Genomic DNA, 25878 nt, shown 5'->3' on the forward strand with positions numbered 1-25878 from the left:
TGACACTTAAAATTCATAAATTTTAATTTAGAGATTTGTTGTCTATTTTTTTCTTTTTTAATCTACTTAGATATGGATAAGAGGTAAAAAAAATAGTAAAGGTTGTTTGAATTTAAAATAAAATTAAATTGTACAGTCAAAGAGTTAAAAATGACAAAAGTGGAATAAGTTGTTATTCATAATAAATGTAAATTGAAAATTTTGATTATTAGATATAATATAAATTATTTTTAATTTATGTATCACTTTTAGTACACCTAAATGTAAAAGTAATCTAAAAATTATTAATAAATGGTTAATGTATATATAAGAAGTTGAACGAAGTATAACTTTATACTACGATCTAAATAAATATGGTGTTTTAAAAAAAACTTATAATGAATTAATAAAAAAGACTAATTTTAGTTTAGGTTTGTTACAATACAAAGATTAATTATATTTTAAGTAAAAATAAAAGATAATAAATTATTCATCCAAAATCGCAGGTGACTTTGAAAACAAAATCATAGTTTAATTGAATTATGTTATGATATAAAATTTATATTTTAGAAGAAAAAAATATTTTATTTTTTCATTTGAAATATCAATTTAATAAAAAAATTTGATTTGTAAATGTGAATTTGATTAACATAAAATTGAATTAGAATCTATTAAAAAGCTTAAAAGATGAAAGGATTAAAAATGTTGGTTGTCTAAACAATCAGTATGTATTTTCAGATATATTTTTTTGATAGAATTTAATTGGTATATGAAACTGTTAGTTGTCTAAATAATCAGTGTGTATTTTTTTTATAGAATTCAATTGGTGTTTTTCATTGTCTTTGACCTGTAATTTTTCATTGTCTTTGACTTGTAGTAGTTCTATTCTTAATTTGAATGGTGCCTCTTAACAAAATATTTAATTTTAAAAAATACGTGTTAATATATATCTTGATTTATTGTTTCATAAACAAACAATAATTGCTAGCATTAAAATAAAAACACCAAAATCAACATACTATTAATAGATTAATCCAACAATTACACTATATATCCCAAAATATGGACTCTACTAAAGCCACATAATCAAACATATTCTATCCAAAGAATAGACCCCGCTGAACTTGTAGAAAGTAAAAGAACTTTAATAATAGTTGCACATGAACATGGTGAACATGTGCACAAATCCAAAACAAATATCAGAAGCACAAAATTAGAATAAAAAGCAGCAGTTGTCTACTCTATGCCAAAGTCACTGGTCACCTACATATAGCAATGGGCGCTTTCGCTTACGCGGTTTCCTATGGAGGAAAGAGACATGTATTAGCTTAGCAAAACCAGGAAAAATGAAAAAGAACAATTACAAATTAATAGAAAACGTACCAACGCAGTAATACATCCTTTGTAGATAGTCGTTTGTAAGCATTGCTAAAGGTATTTGAAATCCTAACCAATTTAGTCTTGCTACGTTGGATTTTAAGTAATTTATGCTTCAGACATGAAATCTGTGACTTCAATTTTGCTGTTTCTCCACTATCACAAATCATATTTCCCTTTTTCGACTTCACATGTCCCTTACTCGTGGAAGAGCATGCGCCCAAAGGAGGCACATTTATCAACTTGAGATTTCCCTTACTTGTAGAAGATCCTGCACCCGAGAGAGGTGTATCTGCATGACCTTCTAAAAGGAGTAAAGGATCCAAATCACTGTCAATGTTGGGGATTGTCAATGGACTTTGCTGCTTGAGATTGGATGGCCCACCAAGCATGTACATCTCGGAAAGGGTAACTGTTTGGGCCATTTGAACCATATGTGGATCGTCTTCTAAGGGGATAAAGCCAGAGGTAGGAGCAACTTCAGGTTCAGGATTTGGATCAAAACAAAACATATCTTAGACATCAAAAGGTTCCTCAAGAGGTTCGGGATCAGCCAGTTGTGGTGTGGGTAGAGCATTAGCTTGCCAAGATTTATACTGGCATAACTCATGATAGTTCACATATACAACCATCAAATTATTAACAACAATAAGATGACGGAACAGATCCAATGCAGCTAAGTGTTTTGTTGTTGCAGCGTTAGTTGAACTCATAGCAGTGAATCTCCGTACATCGCCATTCCCGTTTGTGTCCAATGTAGTCAATGTCAATGTGAGTGTCCAGATAAACTCATTTGCTACAGGATCGGAAGTTTCAGTGCACCGTGGAGGCGACAAGCCAAGCAGGAACAGAAACACTGGAAGCAAGTCAGCAAAAGGTAGGGTAATAGTAAACATTTTCCTGCAAGACAAAAAAAAGCAAAAATTTTAATTTAAAACACCACCATGTATAATATAGGAAAAAAGTTAACAAAAAAACATTAGTAAAAAAATGCATAAACAAAAAAGGACACCATTAGAAAAAGAAAAGAAAAAAGAAGTTAAAAACCAATTGTTTGATTATTAATCTAGAAAAGAGAAAGCACAAAAAGATATTTAAAAGATGACAGACTTTGAGGAAAATAGGAACAATAACCTGTAAAAAAGATAAAGAAACAGACTAAAAGTAGAAGAAAGTGAAAAAGTACAGAACCATTTTAACAAATAAACTGAAAAAAGAACTGCAATCTAACCTTCTAGGGAAAACAAAGTATAAAGTACCTTGTAAGTTATCAGAGAAAAGCCTTTAAATGTAGTAGATGAAAGTGGCTTGTGAAAGGTAATGTGCATTTCTTTGCAGGAAGAGTGGTGCAAAAGTAAAACCAATTAACATTTATAGGCAGTAAAAGGTGGTATTAAAGTGACTGCACTAAATCCCTGACAGACATTAAAAATGGTAGATAAATATCTGTTTACTGTTTCAGATAAGGGAGGGTTAAAAATTGGCTAAAAAAGGCTTAAAGAGCCAAGTATTATATGCAAATTCCATTAAAAGTGGAAGTTGCATTTATTGAAGTAAAGATAAAGAAAGATTGGCTAATAAATAATTACCTCATGTGGCGGCTGTACAGACCTGTAAAGAATAATGTGTCAGTACAGAAAATCCAATGTGTAGTCTCCAACTATATAAAATATAATCTAACAAATGAATATCATTTATTATATTAATCATGTAAATCTAAAAGAGATATTCTAATAAGGAATATTCCAAAACCTCCAAATCATTTGCTAACTCAAATTAAAAGTGAGAATCTGGAAAAATAAACAAAAATTGGAAACCCCAAAAATTTAAAAACCAAAAAAAAAACCTAAAATGCATTAAAAAATCATATGTTACATGTAGATTCAGTATAAGCACAACAAAAGAATGTCCAATATATGCTAACATAAGAAATTAACTAACCAATTTCTGTTCATTAGAATAATTGCTGACAGCCAATGTTTTTTTACATGGAAAATCACTAAACTGTTAAGTAATGGATTTGCTCTTCTCCTGAACAAAAATATAACTATGCCAATAAAAAAAAATTAAATAAAATAAATAGCCAATAATAAGTCATAGCTTTATATTCTTTCTATAATGCATTGATCTATACAATTTAATATTGGGATAAGGTACCAAAATAGGCTTATGATTGTTAGGGAAAAATCAATTTAGGTTCCACATACAAAAGCGCATCAATATAGGCCTAGTTTCAATTTAGACCTCAATAATGGATTGGACATGTCATTCCTATTACTCTGTTAAGTTCCGATTTCTCTCTCCACGGACAATTGACAGAACTTAACGGAGTAATATCATTGACGTGTCTCGTTCCGATGGCGAGGCCTAAATTGGTACTTTTTTTAATCGTTAAGTCTATATTGGTACTATTTTGTATGTGGAGCCTAAATTGATACTTTCTCAAAAAAACATAAACCTATTTTAATCCCTTATCCCTTCAATATTTAGAAAACAAAATTAAAATCAAATTCAATCTTCCATCAATCACATCCCAGTAAAAACATACCTAGTTAAAGAATTGAGTGGCCAATTGTGCCAGATATGTGGGGATGAGATTAAGATTTGACATATAGCCACTTATTAATCAATAAAAATTGACTTCAATCAGCACAAATCCAATTCAAAATTCAACTTCTTCAAGAAGGACAAAACAAATCGATGCGATGTACAGGTTTTTTGACCATTTTTCCTTCAATGAAGAATGAAAAAATATATGATGCTCACTGTCCAGTTTATACTAAAAATAAATAAAATGTATGTCAGAACATGTAAAAAGGACACCAAATTAATGATACTGATTTTTTCCTCAGAAATTACAAAATGAAAGTCTAAAGAATTCAAAACAAATTTATGAAGGTGAGAGAAGCCAAGATACCTTTACATGGGGACTTGGGAAGGCAGAGGTACGGAGAGTTTCCCGAGTTTCATCAACCATTTTACGTTTTGGTATGCTTAATATGAAGTATGCTTAATGAGCAGTGGCAGCCATAGATATTACCATCGCAGATACAGTTAAAATCAATGATTTAGAAACCATAGAGGTACGGAGAGTTTCCTGAGTTTCGCTCAGTTAGCAGACTGTTCTCCCGTAACATATCGATGCGATGTACAGGTTTTTTGACCACTTTTCCTGCAATGAAGAATGAAAAAAAATATATGATGCTCACTGTCCAGTTTATACTAAAAATAAATAAAATGTATGTCAGAACATGTAAAAAGGACACTAGATTAATGATACAAATTTTTTCTTCAGAAATTACAAAAAGAAAGTCTAAAGAATTCAAAACAAATTTATGAAGATGAGAGAAGCCAAGATACCTTTACATGGGTACTTGGGAAGGCAGAGGTACGGAGAGTTTCCTGAGTTTCATCAACCATTTTATGTTTTGCTATGCTTAATATGAAGGCTACTTGATCAGCAGTGGCAGCCGTAGATGTTACCATCGCAGATACAGTTAAAATCAATGATTTACAAACCATAACACTGTTTTCTTTTGCTTGACCATCAGTAAGACCATCATACAATTCTGATATCAAGCTCAAAAATTCTGCACATAATTCATAGTTCTTCTCCTTCCCACATTTTGTCCCCAAATTGTTTAGATCTACAGTTTACATACCTGATAACAAAAATAGAGGGGAAAAAATGATCTTCAAAGGAAAGAGAGTGTTACATCATTAAGTAATCAACCCAAAAGACTAAAATGATTAATACTACATCAATTGAATAATCATGAATTAAAACATTGTACTTGACAAATTTCAAATTGAGCATATATAGGCAAGCATGGGTTGAGTAGAGCTCCGATTCTCAAAACCAATATTAGTACTGTTTGCCTTTCTTTACTTTTTTTTTCAGTTCCACTCTATACAAACTTAATATTTTCTAGATATAACCAGTGAGTTTAACGGAGGAGAAGGGGGAACAAATTCAGGATTTTTGACCTAATTCAAAAGCAAAGAGAAAAGGAAATGGAAGATCTGAATAATACCAGTAATTGAAGACATGCGAAGACCGGATCGTTTCAATAGTGAAGCAACCAACTCACAGATCTATGTATTTCAGTCCTAGAAAATGGTTCGAGTTTTACAATTCAACCATAAAAATGGTTCGACTTTTAAAGTAGATGGAAAAAATACCTGCGAAATAGCATATCTCAAAAAGTTAATGGACAAATTTGTAAAAAAAAGCGAGGAGCAACGGGAAAATGAAAGCTACAGAAAATTATACATGGACCGTCGGCGTTCTTCGGACCGCGAAAAAGGAAGGACTGAGACTTGATCTGATAATCCCTCACGGTTTCATAGAGAACTAAACCACACGAAAGGGATATAGATGTCATCGGAAAAATGACTGGCAAGAAGTCAATGTAGTTCTGATCGGAAGATTGCAGTTTAAAGGTAAGAGAGAAGATGATAGAGGAAGTGGAAATGAGAGAGGCGGAAGAGGGCTAGGCAGCCCGAAGAGGATGAAAGGTTTGATGAATATGGAATGTGTTGATCAAAACCCCAAGGGGAATGTGAAAAGACTAAAAACACCTATGAAGTACGACGTCGTTCAGAGTGAGGTGTAAAGAGCTGAAAGGTATACAGGAGAGAGTGGCGGAAAGACCATAAAGGGCCTTAAGGGTGTTATGAAAAGATCGAAAAAACCAGAAAAATAGAAGGAAAAAAATAAAAGAGGGGTGTAATTGGAAAAAATTGGAAAAATATACCAATTTTACTGTTGGATTGCTTCACTTTTAAAGTCTTTAAATAGATAGTAACAAAAAAAATCAATTAATCAAAGTTTCTTAATCTAAAATCTATATAGCTAAAATTACTCTTACAAAAACTAATTCAAGAAATCTTCTTGAAGTAATATTCTCTCACAAAATCTTTTTTAATAAATAATTCCCAAGATCCATGTAGCCAAAATTACTCTTGCATAGAAATTTTTTCCAATTTAGAAAATCGAAACTCTCAAATTCTAATGAAAAAAAATTACATTCCCAAATATCTCCAAGCCCCACTCTCCAAAATTATCATTATGGCTCAAAGCTATCATATCCACCCGACCGATACATATACTACAATTCCATCTATTACTACCCGCTTATGCTTGGGCCAGGTAATTGTCCAATAATGTTTTATTACTATCATCGTTCCTTGTATCCTCAAGAACCGTATATGGTCCTAAAAGTACAAGAATGGATAGTTTTGCAGCATAAAACATGCACCACAAATCTCCAACTACAGGATCGATTGTCGAGTCTGAATCCCCTCTAAATTAAGTTAATGAAGTGGAGGAACAACATGTGAACATTACAGATAAGGGAAATCAAAGAAGTTCAGGTGGAATCAAGTACAAGATAAAAATTATGTCAAAGGGCGTTGGCGATTTCAAATGATAAAGTTGCAGGCTTTGATCCATCCTTCATGAATTATTGGGAAGAAATTATAAACTACTGTGAGTAGAGGAAGGAAGGTCCATGGATGAATGTTAAAATCATTTCTAATCATTGGTCCAAAATCAATGCCATTTTTTTCCAAATTTATTGGGTGTTACATATAAATTAATAATGGACACCCAATAGGCCATGACACTAGACAAATCATATGTATAGTGATGCTCCTTGGATATATAGCAAAATTAAGGTCAAGTATAAACCTATCGCAACAAGTAATAAAGTGTGCAAGCACAGGTCGAACCCACAGGGAGACAGGACTGCAGAGCCACTAAGTCTAATCAAACGTCCAAATGTCAAGACAAACAGAATTGGGATGGAATTGGCATTAACTAAATATGCAATTAATTATAAAGAACTGAAAATTAACGCTGGGGATAACAATTGGTGAGATTAATGGATGAGAAATCTGGGATTTCGGATCCTTTGGTTGAATCATATATCTAGGTCGAGAGTTAAGAGTTGTTAAATCATGTCGGAATATAGCGGCAACCATTCTAGAAAGGGTATGAATGTGATCAGTATTCTAAAACCCCTATTCACATGTGTTCTAACAATAGCTTGGTTAGGCAATGTGTTCTACAACATGTAAAGCATTACTAAGCCCTGTTTGGTTGAACTCCAAGCCGTAGCCCGATTAAGAACCGCACTCCTAGTGTCCTAGCGAGGTCTGACTATATGGGTTCAGTATAGATTCTCTCCTCTCGGTCTCGAATCTATCTAAAATTCTATTTCCTTTCGGATCAAGACATTAAGTACAGATAATCAGATTACAGTTGACAATCAAATCATACCCTAACTCTAAACCCAAATATAATCATTCACACCAAATTCTCCTCCATCCCAGATTGGATGGAGATTAGCTCATAGATATGCAAATCAACACAATCATAATGATAAAGATGAAATTCATAAATATATTGAAATTCAATAGAAGAGTACAAAGGAGAAGAAAACTAGACTGTCACTCTAGTGATCGTCGATGAATCCTCGATTGAAAATCGCCAGAAACGAAAATGAGGGTAATTGAAAATCCCAATTGTAATAAATGAGCCAACGCCTAGCTTCTAAAATGTGGTTTGCTATAACAATGGCTGCTCAATTGTTTCAGAAAAAGAAGATGATGCTAGAAATAAAACCTAATTCCCTTTTATAGTCACAACAAGAGCTACAAGGGTAAAAAGGTAAATTACAGGAATAAAAATGGATATTTCCATGTCTTCATAGGGCCAATTTAGCAAAAAGAGCCGGACTTGCGTTGCTGATTCGCGTTCTGTCTCAGCGAGACAGTGGCTGTCTCGGTGAGACAGCATGTGGCCGGGTCCGCTTCAGCTCCTCGTTCTCTCAGTTGATGCCTGATTGCTTCCTAGAGCTCCGAGGAGGTCCAAAAGTCCTGAAAGACACTAATCATGTCGTAAGGTAAAGGAAACATAAAACCGACCTAAAATACGAAAACAATAAACAAAAACAGTTGAAAATAACTAAGAACAGTGAATGAAATGCACCTAAACATCTATGAAATATGGAAATATCAACCTCCCCACACTTGAACCTTGATTGTCCTCAAGCAAGAAAGACGAACATTTAGAAGGAATTAAATCACATAGCCCTCGGACTCTTGACATTTTCGGATTATTTCCAAACAAAACACTTTACTAACTACCCTTGAACCGAAGATGATAGAGGGGTCGCCTTGTGAAAACTCATTCTCAAAGGTAATTTCAATAGCCCAAACTCTAAGAAGATAGATAGAAACTTAATCTTGTTTAGCCAAAAATGAACAACCAAATCATTCACCGTGAACCTTCAGATTAAATTTCTAAGGTTGTTAAGCTAAATTAATTAAGTCACTTGGCAGTGTGAGGGGCCTTTTGTACCGGTTGAAACGCATGGGTAACGTACCCTCGGTCATACAACCCGATCACAAAACCAAGGCGTTTGAAGAATCAGATTCCCTCTTTCCATTTTCTTTCCAATGTGAGGGGCCTTTTGTACCGGTTGAACGCATGGGTAACGCACCCTCGGTCATACAACCAGATCACAAAACCAAGATGCTATGCATAATCATACCAAGAATTTGTTTGTGCAATTGCACTTATTGATTGTAGGCATTGGAGTAAGGTGGAAAGAGGTATTTGGAGATTTAGATTTTCAGTGCATTGGCAAGCAAGTTTGATTTAAGGATTCGTGCATTAATCATTAAGAGTAACTTCAACTACTTTCGGTAACACGATTTCAACTTAGGTTGACATTCAGATTTCACAATTTTGGTTTCCATCATCTTCTTAAAGGTGGACTACTTAAATTGCACTAAGTATCAAAATTAAGTACTGGGGACACGACCTCATCATCAATTATTCAAGGGTAAAATTAAGATGGTCTGTTTGTGTAATTTTTTCTTTCGATGAAGTTTTCGAGGGGATATGCAATATAACAACTCTAGAATGTTTCATCCATTTCAAGCGAAGAACCAAGACTTAAGGCTTAAGGGGAGGCTTTGATTGACTCTACACGACAGACGCGGTGACAGCAGATGCACAAATGCAACACGCAAACAGTTTAAACAAGGCAAGACGACAACAAAATGATAGACATGCAATTTTCTATCCTAATTTTCCCTCCCCACACTTAAAGCATGCATTTACTCCCAAAAATGCAGAGAAGTAAAGCTACAAAATATATAACGGGAAAAGAAAATAGGATAGGGACTCCCTCAAGGGTGGCAATCCATCCATCCGTGCATATCGGACATGAATCCGTTGACGTCCATGCGGAAGTCGCGGAATTCATGTGTCAACTCCTCCAAGTTGGCCTCCATGTTGGTTAATCATTCCTCAAAACCGCCTTCCAGCTCTGCTTGATAGTCATCATCCCCCTCTTCAGAGCCGAGGTCCATTGGCTCAGATGAACCTGTACCTGCAGATTGAAAATCCTTCCACCACATTCCCGACTTGTGGAGGAGTTCAGCACGCAACAAATAACTCGAATCTAACAATTTAAAATTCTCAGAGTCTTTTAACTTGAAAGTGGCCATTGTTCCCTCACAGACCACTAGGCGGGAGATAATATGGCCAAAGGGAAGGGAGGTTCGCTTTGAAAAGCGAACTCTGGCCATCAAAGTCCAGATAAAGTGGGCCATCCTAGGAGGTTTGTTTTGGGTCATACACCAAAGAAGTAAAAGATCGGTCTCGCTAACCTTATCGGCCTCGGGGAGACCGACAAGGTTAAATGTAATCCATTTATGCATTAAGCGGGTTTGAGGATCGGTTATGTTCTTATTTAATGTTTTGTTTTTCTTAAAATAAAAAATCCCCGAAAGCTCAAACCAAACATCTTTATTAGTGAGGTCCTTGTCCCACTCGGTGTAATCGCCCTCTTTAAAACCCATGACTTTATTAAATTCCTCCTCACTCCATTTGGATTCGGTATTATCAATTCTATAGTGTAGAGTTCTTACGCCCTCGTCGTTAGTGTCGATTCGAAGGGTAGTAAAGAACTCAACAATATAGAATTTGTACAATTTGTACCGCCTATCATCTAATTTCTTCCACCCCATCCGGGTTAGGATCTCTTTAATCCCCTCATCCTTACCCACATTCTCAAGTAAAGGCCAGTCAAAATATCGGGGGTGAGCAAGTTTGTAGTCTTTAAATTTTAGGTATAGCTCCCCCTCATCAACAGATTTAATGGAGAAAGGGCAAAGATACTTACGTGATAACTCAGACGGGTACGGAGTATCTACTTGCTGTGATGAAGCTCGGGGCCTAGGAGGGCATGGATGCATCCATCGGGGTCGTCCAGAATCTTCAATTGGTGTCTGCTCCTCGACCACTCGATTCTTGCCTTTGGACCGCGTGGTACGGGATGATTCTGCCATGACCTAAGTTCACAAAAGGAAAAGAAAAATAGCAAGAAAACACAAAAAAAAAAAAAAAGTGGGTAAGAAACCTAAGCAAAGTTCACAAAGAAAAATAAATATCAAGATTGAATCAAGAATAACTAAGTTAAAATAAGTTAAATTGAATAAATAGCAAGAAACCTTACAAGAAATAGTAATGGTGGAAGAAATACAACAATTTGGAAGGAAGAATGTGGGTTAATGGTAGAGAGAGATGAGAGTTGGTTGTAGAGAGAGAGTTTGTGGTTTAGGTGAAGGAAAAGGGGAAGAAAGAGATGGGAATTCAGCTATCTTGAAGAAGATAGGGTTTTGGGGGTATTTATAAGGGTGGATCCGGGCTGATGGGCCCTGGATCCGCGATGTGTTTCGGCGAGACACATGGTGTCTCGACGAGACACAATGTGTCTCGGCGAGACACAACGCTGTGCTGGCGTGCCTTGCCATTGGCAGGGCCGCCTTGTCTCGGTGAGACAATGGTTGTCTCGACGAGACATGACGGGAAAAGAAAACAGTCGTAAAAAAATTTAAGTAAAAGAAATTAAGTGCGGATTAAATGTTCAAAAGTGCTTGAAAGGGAACGAAAAACGTAATGTAAAGAGGTTCTAATCTGGGGTGCCTCCCAGGAGCGCTCAATTTTATAGTCTATGGAGCTTATAGACTGTCCTTCTCCCTCAGGACGGATCATCCAGATGGAAATGCTCGATTACTCGAGGTCCGTCATCATAGCACTTCAACCTCTGACCGTTAACCTGAAACGTCTGATTCTTATCGTCTTTGATTTCAACCATACCAGAAGGGAAAGCTTGTACTACGGAGAATGGTCCGCTCCACCTGGACTTCAGCTTACCAGGCCACAGCTTTATCCGGGAGTTAAATAACAAAACTTTGTCCATTGGCTCAAAGTTGCGCTTAATGATCCGCTTGTCATGCCACTTCTTCATTCGTTCCTTGTAAATCTTGGCATTCTCATATGCTCCTAGTCGAAATTCCTCCAATTGATCCAACTGCAACAACCGCTGTTCACCTGCAATCTTATTATCAAAGTTTAGAAACCTAGTGGCCCAAAAGGCCTTGTGTTCTAGCTCTACAGGAAAATGGTATGCCTTTCCATACACCAATCTGTAGGGAGACATGCCGATTGGCGTTTTAAACGTTGTTCTGTATGCCCGCAAGGCGTCGTCGATTTTTAAAGACCAGTCTTTCCTAAATAGGTTCACTGTTTTTTCTAAGATGCTTTTCAACTCTCTGTTAGTTACTTCTACCTGGCCACTAGTCTGAGGGTGGTAAGGTGTGGCCACCTTATGTATGACTCCATATTTTTGCAAAAGCTGTGAGAAAAGCTTATTGCAGAAGTGTGAGCCGCCATCACTAATAATGGTGCGAGGGGTGCCAAAACGTGTAAAAATGTTCTTTTGCAAGAACTTAGTTACAACCCTCGCATCGTTACTAGGTAAAGCAACAGCTTCCACCCACTTTGACACGTAATCGACCGCCACCAAAATATACTCATTGTTAAAAGACTTGGGGAATGGACCCATGAAGTCTATCCCCCAAACATCAAATATCTCACAAACCAAAATAGGACTAAGAGGCATTTCATGTCTTTTTGATAAACTTCCAGTTCTCTGGCAATTATCACATGACTTTACAAATCTAGCAGCATTGGCAAAAAGGGTGGGCCAAAATAGGCCAGATTGTAATACCTTAGCTGCAGTTTTGGTCGGGCCATTATGCCCACCTACCTCTTTGGAATGGCAAAAAGCTAGAACTGACTCTACTTCACTTTTAGGGATACAACGCCGAATGATATTGTCGCCACATACCTTCCATAGGAAAGGATCCTCCCAGTAGTACTATTTTACCTCATGTAGAAATTTCTTTCTCTGCTGATAGCTCAAATCTGGGGGTATGACCTTTCTTGCAATGAAATTAGCATAGTCAGCGAACCAAGGTACTGATAAAATTGCCATTAACTTCTCATCAGGGAAGGATTCCTTGATGTCCTCAGAGAGGATCATCTCGTCCTCCTTGTTCTCCAAGCGGGAGAGGTGGTCAGCTACCACATTCTCGACTCCCTTCTTGTCTCTTATTTCTAAATCGAATTCCTGGAGCAGCAATATCCAACGAATGAGTCTAGGCTTTGCATCCTGTTTCGAAAACAAGTACCTCAGGGCAGCATGGTCAGTATACACAATAATCTTAGAAAGCACAAGATAAGATCTAAACTTGTCTAAGGTAAAAATGATAGCTAGCAATTCTTTCTCTGTGGTGGTGTAATTTACCTGAGCTTCATTTAAAGTCTTACTAGCATAACAAATAGGCTGACAAATTTTATCTTTCTTTTGACCCAAGCATGCACCTACAGCTGTGTCGCTTGCATCACACATTAGCTCAAATGGCTTGTCCCAATCTGGACTAACCATAATAGGGGCTTTCACCAATTTACTTTTAAGTTCATTGAAAGCATCTAAGCATGCATCAGTGAAAACAAAATCGGCATCTTTCAAAAGCAATTGAGTTAAAGGCCTAGCAATTTTGGAAAAATCTTTGACGAATCGCCTATAGAATCATGCATGCCCCAGGAAGCTTCTAACTGCTTTGACATTATAGGGGGGAGGTAGTTTATCTATTACTTCGATTTTAGCAGGGTCGACCTCTATCCCCCTTTCAGACACTCTATGCCCTAACACTATGCACTCTTTGACCATAAATTGACACTTCTCCCAGTTAAGAACTAGGCTAGTGTCCTCACAGCGTTGCAACATCAACTCTAGACTTTGTAGACAACTTTCAAAAGTAGATCCAAATATGGAGAAATCGTCCATGAATATCTCCATGAATTTCTCAACCATATCACTAAAAATCGATGTCATACATCTTTGGAATGTGGCGGGTGCGTTGCACAGGCCAAATGGCATTCGTCTATATGCAAAAGTCCCGTAAGGGCAAGTAAAAGTGGTATTTTCCTGATCTTTCAGATCGACCGGTATTTGCATATAGCCCGAATAATCGTCTACAATGCAATAAAAACACTTACCTGACATTCGCTCTAGCATCTGATCGATGAATGGAAGTGGGAAGTGGTCTTTCCGTGTGGCGTCATTCAGCTTCCTGTAGTCTATGCACATACACCAACCAGTCACCTTCCTCACAGGGATCAGTTCATTTTTCTCATTTAGCATCACTGTAGTTCCGCCTTTCTTAGGAACCACCTGCACAGGACTAACCCAAGGACTGTCAGAAATGGGAAAAATTATACCTGCATGCAAGAGCTTGATCACTTCAGCCTTCACCACTTCCTTCATTTTGGGGTTCAATCGTCGCTGCGGTTGAACAGTTGGTTTGATCTCGTCCTCCATGTAAATCCTATGGGTGCATACGGAGGGGTTGATTCCCTGTATGTCTGCCATCTGCCAACCAAAAGCGCCCTTGTGCGTGCGCAGAACTTCAATCAACTGTTCTTCCATATCCCTGGTCAGCTCAGAAGAAACAATTACATGCAAAGACATAGGTGGTTGCAAAAATGCATACTTAAGGTGAACATGTAATGGTTTAAGGTCAAGGATCGGCGGTTCCTCAATGGAGGGTTTTGGAAGGGAACCAGAATTACTTACTAACTCCTCAACGTGTCGAATCCAATAACACCTTTCTGCTTCCAACTCACTTAATTCAATAAGTTCGCTTTCTGGCACTGTGATCTGAGCAGGTGTTAGACTTTGTTCCTGATCTTCCTGGAAGACATCTTCAACAATAACATCGTTAGTACAAATAAAATTACAAGAAGAAGTGTCTACCGGATACTTCATTGATTTCACAGCGCTGAATTCCACTTTCTCATCGTGTAATCGAAGAAACAGCTTCCTTTTTTCCACGTCGATAAGTGTCCTCCTTGTTGCTAGGAACGGTCTTCCCAAAATAATGGGCACCTGATCATCCTCCTCAATGTCCAGAATTACAAAGTCTGCAGGGAAGATGAACTTGCCAACCTTCACGAGTAAGTCCTCGACAATTCCGGTTGGCCTCCGTACTGAGCGATCTGCCAGTTGAATGGTGACTGAAGTTGGACTCGGATCTCCCATGCCCAATTTCCTATATACAGAGAGTGGCATCAGATTAATACTGGCACCCAGATCACAAAGTGCATACTTGAAATGTGTACTACCTATGGTGCAAGGAATGCTGAAACTACCAGGATCCTTAGATTTTTTTTGGCAGATTCGTGCTCAACATAGCAGAGCATTCCTGGCTCAACATTATAGTCTCATGGTCCCCTAACTTCCGTTTTTTTGTGATTATCTCTTTAAGGAATTTCCCATAAACAGGTATGTTTTCAAGTAGTTCAAGAAAAGGAAGATTAATTTCAATTTTCTTAAACACATTTAAAATTTTTGCATATTCCTTATCTAATTTAGTCTTGCGACTTGGATAGGGTAGGGGTACCTTAGTAGGCTGAACATTTGGGTCCGCAAATAGTTTAGGGTTAGGGACACTTACCTGAGCTGGAGCGGGGGCGGCTGGGGAGATTTTGTCGGCGAGATGTGACCCAGAGGGGTCATCTCGCCGAGACACTATAGTGTCTCGCCGAGATGCCTCCAACGGCGGGTTGTCTCGCTGAGACACTATAGTGTCTCGCCGAGACAACTCGGGCGATGTCACATTTTTATCGACCGAGTCTCCTAAGCCGCTTCTTACCTGATTCCCACTCCTAAGTTGGATGGCATGGACCCTTTCCTTTGGATTTTGCTCACTGTTTGGGGGTAGTTGTCCCATAGGACGTTCAGAGTTATTCCTTGCCATTTGCCCTAACTGCGTCTCCAACTGCTTCGTGTGAGCTTCATTCTAGACCATACGAGTTTCCATTCCTGAGACTATCCTGTCTATCGCTCCCAATACTTTTATCATGGCATCCACCTTATCTTCCAAGGTGTCTTTTTTCTTTTGGTATTGGTTCTGATTTTGCTGAGGCGGTGCTGAAGAGGTCCCTTGATTGAAATTCTGAAATCCGGGTGGTCCCAAGGCTGCTTGGTTGTTGGACCAACTGAATCCCGGGTGATTTTGTCTCCAAGCGGGGTTGTAATTATTCTGATAAGTTCCATTATGCTTCATATAATTGACTTGCTCTAGCACTATGGGGCATTCTGTGCTTCTGTGCTCTCCCACACAGATTTCGCATTTGAAGACTGGCGCGGGTGCTGGTTCGGACTTTTCATCTCAGCCAAGACAAAATCAAGCTTTTCTGCCAGAGCTGCTACCTGAGAGTTTGACTCTGATGTCCCTACCGATTTTGATGACGGGGCCTCCACAGCAAATACACCACGTCTTGGGGTCGGCTTCTCTATCTACCAGTGTGCACTACGCTCTGCTAGCTCCTTCATAAGGCTATAAGCAACTGCCACTGTCTTACTGAATAAATTACCACCTGCAGCTGCATCCAAAGAAGCTCTGTTAGCAGAAGAGATACCAGAGTAGAAGAGTTGTACCAAATGGTGCTTTTCAAACCCATGATGTGGGCACTTTCGCATGAGCTTTTGGAATCGTTCCCAAGCCAAGTGTAGATTTTCACTCTCAAACTGTTTGAAACAGTTAATATCGCTCTTGAACTGTGCCGTCTTGGATGGCAGAAAATACTTGGCCAGAAATTCACTGACTGTGCTATCCCAATCTGCTAGGGATCCTGGTTCCAATGAGGCTAGCCAATCTACTGCTTCATCCTTCAAAGAAAAACGAAATAATGTCATGTATACATCTTCAGTAGTAACATTATTATATTTGAACGTGCTGCAATAAAGGGTGAATTTATTCAAGTGGGCATTGGGATCCTCATGGTATTCTCCACCGAATTGTCCCGAATTTTGGATCATTTGGATCATCGCTGGTTTGATCTTAAAAGAAGCTGCTGCAATGGTAGGCTGCACTAAGCTAGAGGTAGCTGTAGGCCTTGTGGCCTTGAGAAGCTCCATGATAGAAGGTGGATTGGCCATCTCTTCCGGTTGAGGGATTTCCTCTTCAGGGGGGGTGTCGATTTCTTCCACCCTAACCTGTTGTCTGCGTTCTTTCCTTAACCTGCGCGTAGTTTTATCAATGTCAGGGTCAAAACGCAAAGGTGAATAACTTCGAGAACGTCGGTGCATAAACTAAAAACAAAACAAAATAAAATAGCGTCAAGATCAAATTTCGATTTTTTTGACTTAATGTGCACTCGCGTGCCTCCTCGGCAACGGCGCCAAAAACTTGATGCTCCTTGGATATATAGCAAAATTAAGGTCAAGTATAAACCTATCGCATCAAGTAATAAAGTGTGCAAGCACAGGTCGAACCCACAGGGAGACAGGACTGTAGAGCCACTAAGTCTAATCAAACGTCCAAATGTCAAGACAAACAGAATTGGGATGGAATTGGGATTAACTAAATATGCAATTAATTATAAAGAACTGAAAATTAACGTTGGGGGATAACAATTGGTGAGATTAATGGATTAGAAATCTGGGATTTCGGATCCTTTGGTTGAATCATATATCTAGGTCGAGAGTTAAGAGTTGTTAAATCATGTCGGAATATAACGGCAACCATTCTAGAAAGGGTATGAATGTGATCAGTATTCTAAAACCCTTATTCACATGTGTTCTAACAATAGCTTGGTTAGGCAATATGTTCTACAACATGTAAAACATTACTAAGCCCTATTTGGTTGAACTCTAAGCCGTAGCCCGAGTAAGAACCGCACTCCTAGTGTCCTAGCGAGGTCTGACTGTATGGGTTCAGTATAGATTCTCTCCTCTCGGTCTCGAATCTATCTAAAATTCTATTTCCTTTCGGATCAAGACATTAAGTACAGACAATCAGATTACAGTTGACAATCAAATCATACCCTAACTCTAAACCCAAATATAATCATTCACACCAAATTCTCCTCCATCCCAGATTGGATGGAGATTAGCTCATAGATATGCAAATCAACACAATCATAATGATAAAGATGAAATTCATAAATATATTGAAATTCAATAGAATAGTACAAAGGAGAAGAAAACTAGACTGTCACTCTAGTGATCGTCGATGAATCCTCGATTGAAAATCGCCAGAAACGAAAATGAGAGTAATTGAAAATCCCAATTGTAATAAATGAGCCAACGCCTAGATTCTAAAATGTGGTTTGCTATAACAATGGCTGCTCAATTGTTTCAGAAAAAGAAGATGATGCTAGAAATAAAACTTAATTCCCTTTTATAGTCACAACAAGAGCTACAAGGGCAAAAAGGTAAATTACAGGAATAAAAATGGACATTTCCAGGTCTTCATAGGGCCAATTTAGCAAAAAGAGCCGGACTTGCATTGCTGATTCGCGTTCTGTCTCGGCGAGACAGTAGTTGTCTCGGCGAGACAGCATGTGGCCGGGTCCGCTTCAGCTCCTCGTTCTCTCGGTTGATGCCTGATTGCTTCCTAGAGCTCCGAGGAGGTCCAAAAAGTCCTGAAAGACACTAATCATGCCGTAAGGTAAAGGAAACATAAAACCGACCTAAAACACGAAAACAATAAACAAAAACAGTTGAAAATAACTAAGAACAGTGAATGAAATGCACCTAAACATCTATGAAATATGGAAATATCATATAGCCACTAAACTTTGGAGTACGTGTAACAATAATAGACAACTTCCTTAAATTCATGCTTGGGAAATCATTCGAGACCAGCCTGACATGAGTTTGTAAAAAAAAGGAAGGTGGTTCTTCAAAGAGAAGAAAGATTTAGATCTCAAGTGCATACACTTCATCGTCCTCAAATCTTGATGTAATTGATGGTGAAAACACTATATAAGTGATGGATGAACGTGTAATAATTCAAAATGCGGTTAAAGTAGCGACAAAAGGTAAAGGAAAGACAACTAGTAGGAAGACTAATGAATTTGGTATGAAAAATTAGGATAAGTACGAACAAATCAAAGCAAAAAAAAAATCATAGTCTGAATCCTAAGTATGAAATAAAATAATTAGATATGTTCTCTTTTTTCATGTCTTTATATATTTTTTTCATCTTAATCCCATATGTAAATTATGAAGTGAGTCTTTTTTTAATGTAATGTTTTTGATGTAAATGCAATGTTCCCTATCTTTAAATTATGTAATTTTAACACTTTAGACATCTCCAACCCAATCCACCATTTCTAAATTAGTTATTAAATAATGTAAATTAACACGTACATATAATTATAGAATAATAGTAGAAAATTTGCCATGAGATACAAACATAATGTATTACATAATGTAATAAAACCGACATACATATAAAACATACATATACAACATTGCGGGTAAATTACATACGTGGTGTACAACATTTGCATCATTTCATATTTTGGTGTGCAACCTTCAATTTGGACATAAAAGTGTACAACCTTTTGATGACTTTTCACTAAAGTGTACAGCCGGTAATTATGACCGGTCAACGTCTGGTCAATGCGCCAACTCGGCATTTTGACTTTTCTAAAAGTAAAAAAATAACTCCTTTAATAAGAAATTACTTTTATACCCTTATCAAATCATCTTCTTCAACCTCTATCCTTATTTTCTATCTCTACCATTGTTAAAGATCATTTCTCTCTCTAACTCATTTCTCTCATTCTCTCTCTAATTATAGTAAAAGGAAAGAGGATGCTCTGGGACCAATACAAATCGTTCATCTCGAACGAAGAAAGAACCCTGACCAAGCATGACAACATTTATACCGATGATTAGTGGTTCCAGCGATTAGTGGATGCTTGGTCTTGATCTGTCACTATTTGAATTTACACTAGATACAATAGAAGAAACTGGTATTAAATTAAAACAATTTTACAAGTCAAAATCAATCTCTAGATTATTCTCACAATTGTTTCTAAAGGTAAAGATTGTATCTTTTGCTGAATAGCAGTTAATCCTGTAATTTTCTTTTTGATCATGAGAAGCAATTGAGCTTAGTACAGTCTTCAAGATAACGATTAATTATAGTAAAAGGAAAGAAAGAGGTAGAGAGAGAATGAGAGAAAGAAATGAGAGTTAGAGAAAGAAATGAGAGTTAGAGAGAGAATGATCTTTAACAATGGATGAGAGAAAAATAAGGTTGCTACCATTGTTGGATCGAACATCGTCGTCTTCAAATCTTCTGGAATCTCGTCGGCCAGCCCCTGGGTCGCTTAATTGAATGATGTAAAAGGAAGATGGTTGAACAACTGAACAAATCCATACAACTAAAATTATAATTGATTTAAAAACCCAAATACAAAAGCTTCGAAATTGCAGGACAATGCAGTCTGGGTTTGATTTCCTGATTATTCTAGATTTTTTAGAATAAATTTAATATTAAAAAGGAAGATGAAATTCCTTCAAATTGGGATTCAATTAAGCTATTGGATTACTTCCAACATTGAATTTAGAGAGAGAGAGAGAGAGAGAGAGAGAGAGAGAGAGAGAGAGAGAGAGAGAGAGAGAGAGAGAGAGAGAGAGAGAGAGAGAGAGAGCAATTTAGAGAGAAGTTAAAAGATGGAGATAATGGAAGGTAATAATATTAAGGGTATTTTTGTAATTATATATTTAATGGATCCCATTATATTTTTAAATTGTTAAAAATACTGAGTTGGTGCGTTGACCAGGCGTTGACCGGTCACAATTACTGGTTGTGCACTTTAGTGAAAGTTCATCAAAAGGTTGTACACTTTTGTGTGCAAAATTGAAAGTTGTACACTAAAATGTGAAATGGTGCAAAGGTTGTACACCACATATGTAATTTACCCAAAACATTGCATACTTATTTAAATCCATTTTGATAAATTTAAAAAGCATGAACTTCATTATTTATTAATTGTCTTGGTGACAATTAGTAATCGCAATAGTCGTCATTATCTTCATAATACTCCATATTTTTTTAAGTGTTTCGATCTGAGCTGTTTGTTCTATAAAAAAAGATCTATTTCAGTCCTAAATACTTTATGTATATTCGATTGGATGGTTTTTTTATGGACCACTTTTTTTTATTTCATAGCCAATTTTAACCTTGTAAGAAATTATTATTGAGTGCAACCCTTCATATCCCTCGAGCTTTTCTAGGATAGTGATCCCAGTTTTCACTAACGGATAATGGAAAAGTCGATAAACTGCATGATATGTATTACACTCTATCAATTGTAAAAATATGATGGAATGAACATTTCCCTCAAATTATCACGCATCAACCTTTTGAAAAAAAACTTTCAATGCATTAAAATTCCTAAGCCATTTCAAAAATGTTCGAATATGTGTAAGAATATGTTCCATAATCAAACCATTAAACTATTTATGCATAGAGATTTTGAATGGCATGTAATATATATAGCATAACAATCATGAGATTCTTAGAAACAATATAGACATGTATATTATAATAATGATTTTTAAAATTTAAAATATTATTTTTTTTAAACCATTAAATATATTATTTAACGTATATTTCGATAACTATTATTAAAAAAAATATTTATATTTTCAATATTTTAGAAGTCTACTAAATTTTATAATTATAAAATACTAGCTGAAAACCTGTGCGATGCACGGGATATGAAATTTTTATATAATTTAGATAAATAAATAAATTGACATATTTACTTTTAAGTAATTTTATATCATGCTATGAATTTTTTTTTATATTATCTATATTTAAAATTAAACGTTAGGCGTTACTACCCTTCCTGTTTCCCCTAGTTTCATCTCTCATCTTCTCTTAGAAGATAGGATTGGGGTTAGCTTCCCTAGGCTAATTCCTGGGTAGTTTGTTGTTATTCATTTTTCTTTTCCTTTTCTACCAAAAAAAAAATTAATATATATTTTTTAATGATAATTAAAATTAAATTAAATCAATTTTGAAAATAATTGATTAATTTTTTTATATAATTTTTTTTGATGAATTTTTTTTAATATAATTTTAATTAAAGGTGAATGATTTATTTATTTTTATAAAATTCAATAATTTGTACTTTTTAGTAATTTTAATACATTTTCATATTTTGGAATTCTAGGAGATTAATTAAGAAATATATTAGAATATAATGAAAACCCAAAAATTGAATTAAACTACAATTAAAATTAAATATTATATTTATGATACAAAAGAATTACAATATTTGTTAAACAAAAATTGAATTAAATTACAATTAAAATTAAATATTATATCTACGATACAAAAGAATTACAATCTATGTTAAAATGGAAGCAACATCAATATATTATGCTATAAACTATTACAATGAATACTTTTCTAATATTGCACATGAAGAAACGTTATCAATTCAATATGTTACATATAAAAAAATAAAATTCATAAGAATTAGTCACAAATTCATCTTGATGATAATCATCTTCACCAAGTATTTGAATCAAATTATTCATTCTGCTACAATATTCCAATATATCCAATTGAATTAGTTTAAGGTGATGATTTCTCCTATTTTTATCTCATAATATTTTATCAAGACATTCAATCAATTTGTTCTTCATTCTTTCACTGTATAGAATATCAGTCACGCTCGCAGATCTCACTTATTTGACTTTATTAATATTTTCTAATAAATATATGTTCTTGAATTTCGTAAGGAAGAAAAACAAACAAAAGAATAGAAAACAAAAATGAACGGACAAAAAAGATAATTAGGAGAGTGTAAATATTTTTTGTCCATTAATTAAAAATTTTATTTTTTCTTAATGAAGTATTAAGTCTACTCAGTACAAAAAAATATTTTATAATTAATATGTGAAATTAATTCTATTAATTAGAATCATTATGCTCAACATTTGAGAATTTGAAGAGATTCAAATAATACTATTTTTTTAATTAATATTTTTCAACAACTTGTCGTGTGATTATATTTTCATTTTCATCTGTTAAAAACTCTTGAAATACTAACAATTTTGTACAAACCATAATATAATAGTTAAAAACTATATAAGCCAATGTTACAAAAGCAATTATTTCAATATCTCATAGTTAATGTACATTTTTAGGATTTTGAGCATCAAAATTTATTTTTATTTACCTTCATTTTGAATTCGTATCTAGCATAATCCAAATTCTTTAAGAATAAACATCTTATCAAATGTATTTACGCTTACAATCTCTTTGTCTAGAGAACTGGAAAAAAAATAACTTCTTGATAATAATAATAATAATAAAACATAATTTATAATTGGAATAAACTTCATTGTAAGTATAATATTTCAATACCTCTTTAATATTTTATTCAATATGTCTTCAACTTCAATGAACAACTATTGTGTGAAACTTTATATCTATTTGTATCAAAATGCATAAAAAAAGTACAATCCATATCAGTTAGATAAACTCAATCTAAAAAAATGAATGGATTTCAACAGGTTTCGAATTAGAAAAATTAATCTAACTTCAATTAAAGCTAAAAATTGAGTTCATATAAATTCGAAAATCTAAATTTTAGTTAGAGTTAACAATCGAAACGATAACATCTAGCAACATATACTAAAAAAGAATGCAAATATACAAAATCTTTATTTTAGTCATTTAAAAAAAGACAAATAAAAAAGAAAACATGGATAAGGTGACGAGAGGTGTGGAACATGGGTAACGACAGAAATGGAATTTCATCTATGAAAGATGAAACTATAACAACTATTGTTAAATAAAAATAAAACAACAACACAATTGAGAACAAAAATAACTACAACATATGAAAAAAATCTAATAATTACCTTGAGAAACGTAAAAATTTCTTGTAATTTTTGACACTTTTGTGTTTCTCGATTTTAGTTGTCCATGCAACTTCTATTTCTATCGAATTTCTTCAATTGGAGATATCAGATTGAAAAAAAAAAGACAAATAAAAAAGAAAACATGCATAAGGTAGCGAGAGGTATATAGAACATGGGTAACGGCAGAAATGAATCTGAAAGATGAAACTATGACAACAACAACAACAACAACAACAACAACAAAGCCTTAGTCCCGAAATGATTCGGGGTCGGCTAACATGAACCATCATATAAAACCGTGAAAATCAAATCGTGTCAGCGACACAGATTCGCTCCCTCCACTCCGTCCTATCCACTACCATATTTTCCTCAATTCCCAATAAACTCATATCACTCTCGATCACCCTCCTCCAAGTTTGCTTAGGTCTTCCCCTACCCCTCACCACTACATCCCTTTGCCACTCTTCGGTTCTCCTAACCGGCGCATCAAGCGCTCTACGTCTCACATGGCCAAACCACCTTAGTCGGTTTTCTCTCATTTTATTCTCAATAGATGTAACCCCTACTTTTGTCCTAATTATTTCATTACGCACCCGGTCCTTTCTCGTGTGACCACACATCCATCTCAACATACGCATCTCCGCCACCGACATCTTATGGATGTGGCAGTGTTACACTGCCCAACACTCCGTACCATATAACAATGCTGGTCTAATTGCCGTCCGGTAGAATTTTCCCTTCAATCTATTAGGCATGCCGGGATCACAAAGGAAACCCGTAGCACTCTTCCACTTCGACCAACCAGCTTTAATCCTATGGGCAACATCTCCATCTACTTTTCCATCCGTTTGGATAATAGATCCTAAATACCGGAAGCAATCCGAGGCCTGAACAACTCTCCCATCTAGGGTGATTGTCCCTGCCTCCCTACTCCTACGGCCGCTAAACTTACACTCCAAATATTCTGTCTTACTTCGACTCAACTTAAAGCCTCTAGATTCTAGAGTTTGCCTCCATAGTTCCAACTTCATCTCCACTCCTTCTTTCGTCTCATCAACCAACACAATATCATCTGCAAACAGCATGCACCATGGTATACCATCTTGAAGTGAACTTGTTAGTTCATCCATAACGATGGCAAAAAGAAATGGGCTTAGTGCAGAACCTTGATGCACTCCAATCGTAATAGGAAACTCTTCAGTTTTCCCAACACTAGTACGTACACTCGTGCATACTCCCTCATACATGTCCTTTATGATGTCAATATATTTCCGCGAAATTCCTTTCCTTATCAAGGCCCACCAAAGTACTTCCCTTGGTACCTTATCATATGCTTTCTCCAAGTCAATGAAAACCATATGCAAGTCTTTCTTCTTATTTCGATAGTGCTCCATTAATTGTCTCATTAGATGGATGGCTTCCATAGTTGATCTTCCCGGCATAAAGCCAAACTGGTTTTCCGAGATCTTCACCGTCCTCCTTAGCCTTTGTTCAATCACTCGCTCCCAAAGTTTCATAGTGTGACTCATTAATTTGATTCCCCGATAGTTGGCACAATCTTGGACATCGCCTTTGTTCTTATACAAAGGGATTAAGGTACTTTTCCTCCATTCTGATGGCATCTTATTGTTTCTCCAAATTTTGTTGAAGAACGTTGTCAACCATTCGATTCCTCTTTCTCCCAAACATCTCCAAATCTCAATAGGGATGCCATCAGGTCCTACTGCTTTCTTCAACTTCATCTTACTTAATGCCATTTTGACTTCACCCTTTTGAATTCTCCGCAGGCATTCATGATTTATCATATCGTGATGGATACTTATATCTCCAACATCTTGTTGGCGATCTCCATTAAATAAGTCATCAAAATAGGACCTCCATCGTTCCTTGATATCCTTATCTCCAACTAGGACTTTCTGGTCCACATCCTTCACACATTTAACTTTTCCGAGATCTCGCGTCTTCCTATCTCTCATCCGAGCAATTCTATATATGTCTCTTTCCCCTTCTTTCGTATCCAATCTTGTATACAGATCCCGATTCACCTTTGCTCTAGCATCTCGTATGACCTTCTTTACTTCCCTTTTAGCCTCTTTGTATTTTTCGTAGTTCTCGTCACTCCTACATTTCCCCAATAGTTTATAGGATTCTCTCTTACTCTTTACTGCTTGTCGTACTTCTTCTGTCCACCAAGATGTGTCCTTACCCGGTGGCATGCTACCTTTAGATTCCCCTAGAACTTCCTTCGCTACTTCCCTTATACTATGCTCCATCTTATTCCATATTGAATCTATATCTGAATCCATATTGCAAGTCCAAATATCTTTTTTGGTCATCTCATCCACAAATTTTTGTTGATTCTCCCCTTGCAATTTCCACCACTTAATCTTAGTCTCTACTTGAGGTGTTT

General features: G+C 36.0%; 1 protein-coding gene and 1 pseudogene across 1 annotated transcript; both read right to left on the reverse strand.

Annotated features, from left to right (window-relative positions):
- Positions 1–969: 969 nt before the first annotated feature.
- LOC136230681 (uncharacterized) lies at positions 970–5873 on the reverse strand. The gene is made up of 7 exons (XM_066019839.1): positions 5630–5873; positions 5391–5538; positions 4717–5018; positions 4274–4528; positions 2946–2967; positions 1363–2256; positions 970–1280 (listed from the first exon to the last, which is right to left on the reverse strand). Exons 5-6 carry the CDS (start codon positions 2948–2950, stop codon positions 1872–1874), a joined length of 390 nt encoding a protein of 129 aa, XP_065875911.1. The 5' UTR covers positions 2951–2967; positions 4274–4528; positions 4717–5018; positions 5391–5538; positions 5630–5873; the 3' UTR covers positions 970–1280; positions 1363–1871.
- Positions 5874–16082: 10209 nt separating this feature from the next.
- On the reverse strand, positions 16083–25525 carry LOC136229778 (uncharacterized; annotated as a pseudogene).
- Between the last annotated feature and the right edge of the window lie 353 nt (positions 25526–25878).

Source organism: Euphorbia lathyris, chromosome 5 (assembly GCF_963576675.1).
Source record: "Euphorbia lathyris chromosome 5, ddEupLath1.1, whole genome shotgun sequence".
NCBI classification, from domain to species: domain Eukaryota; kingdom Viridiplantae; phylum Streptophyta; class Magnoliopsida; order Malpighiales; family Euphorbiaceae; genus Euphorbia; species Euphorbia lathyris.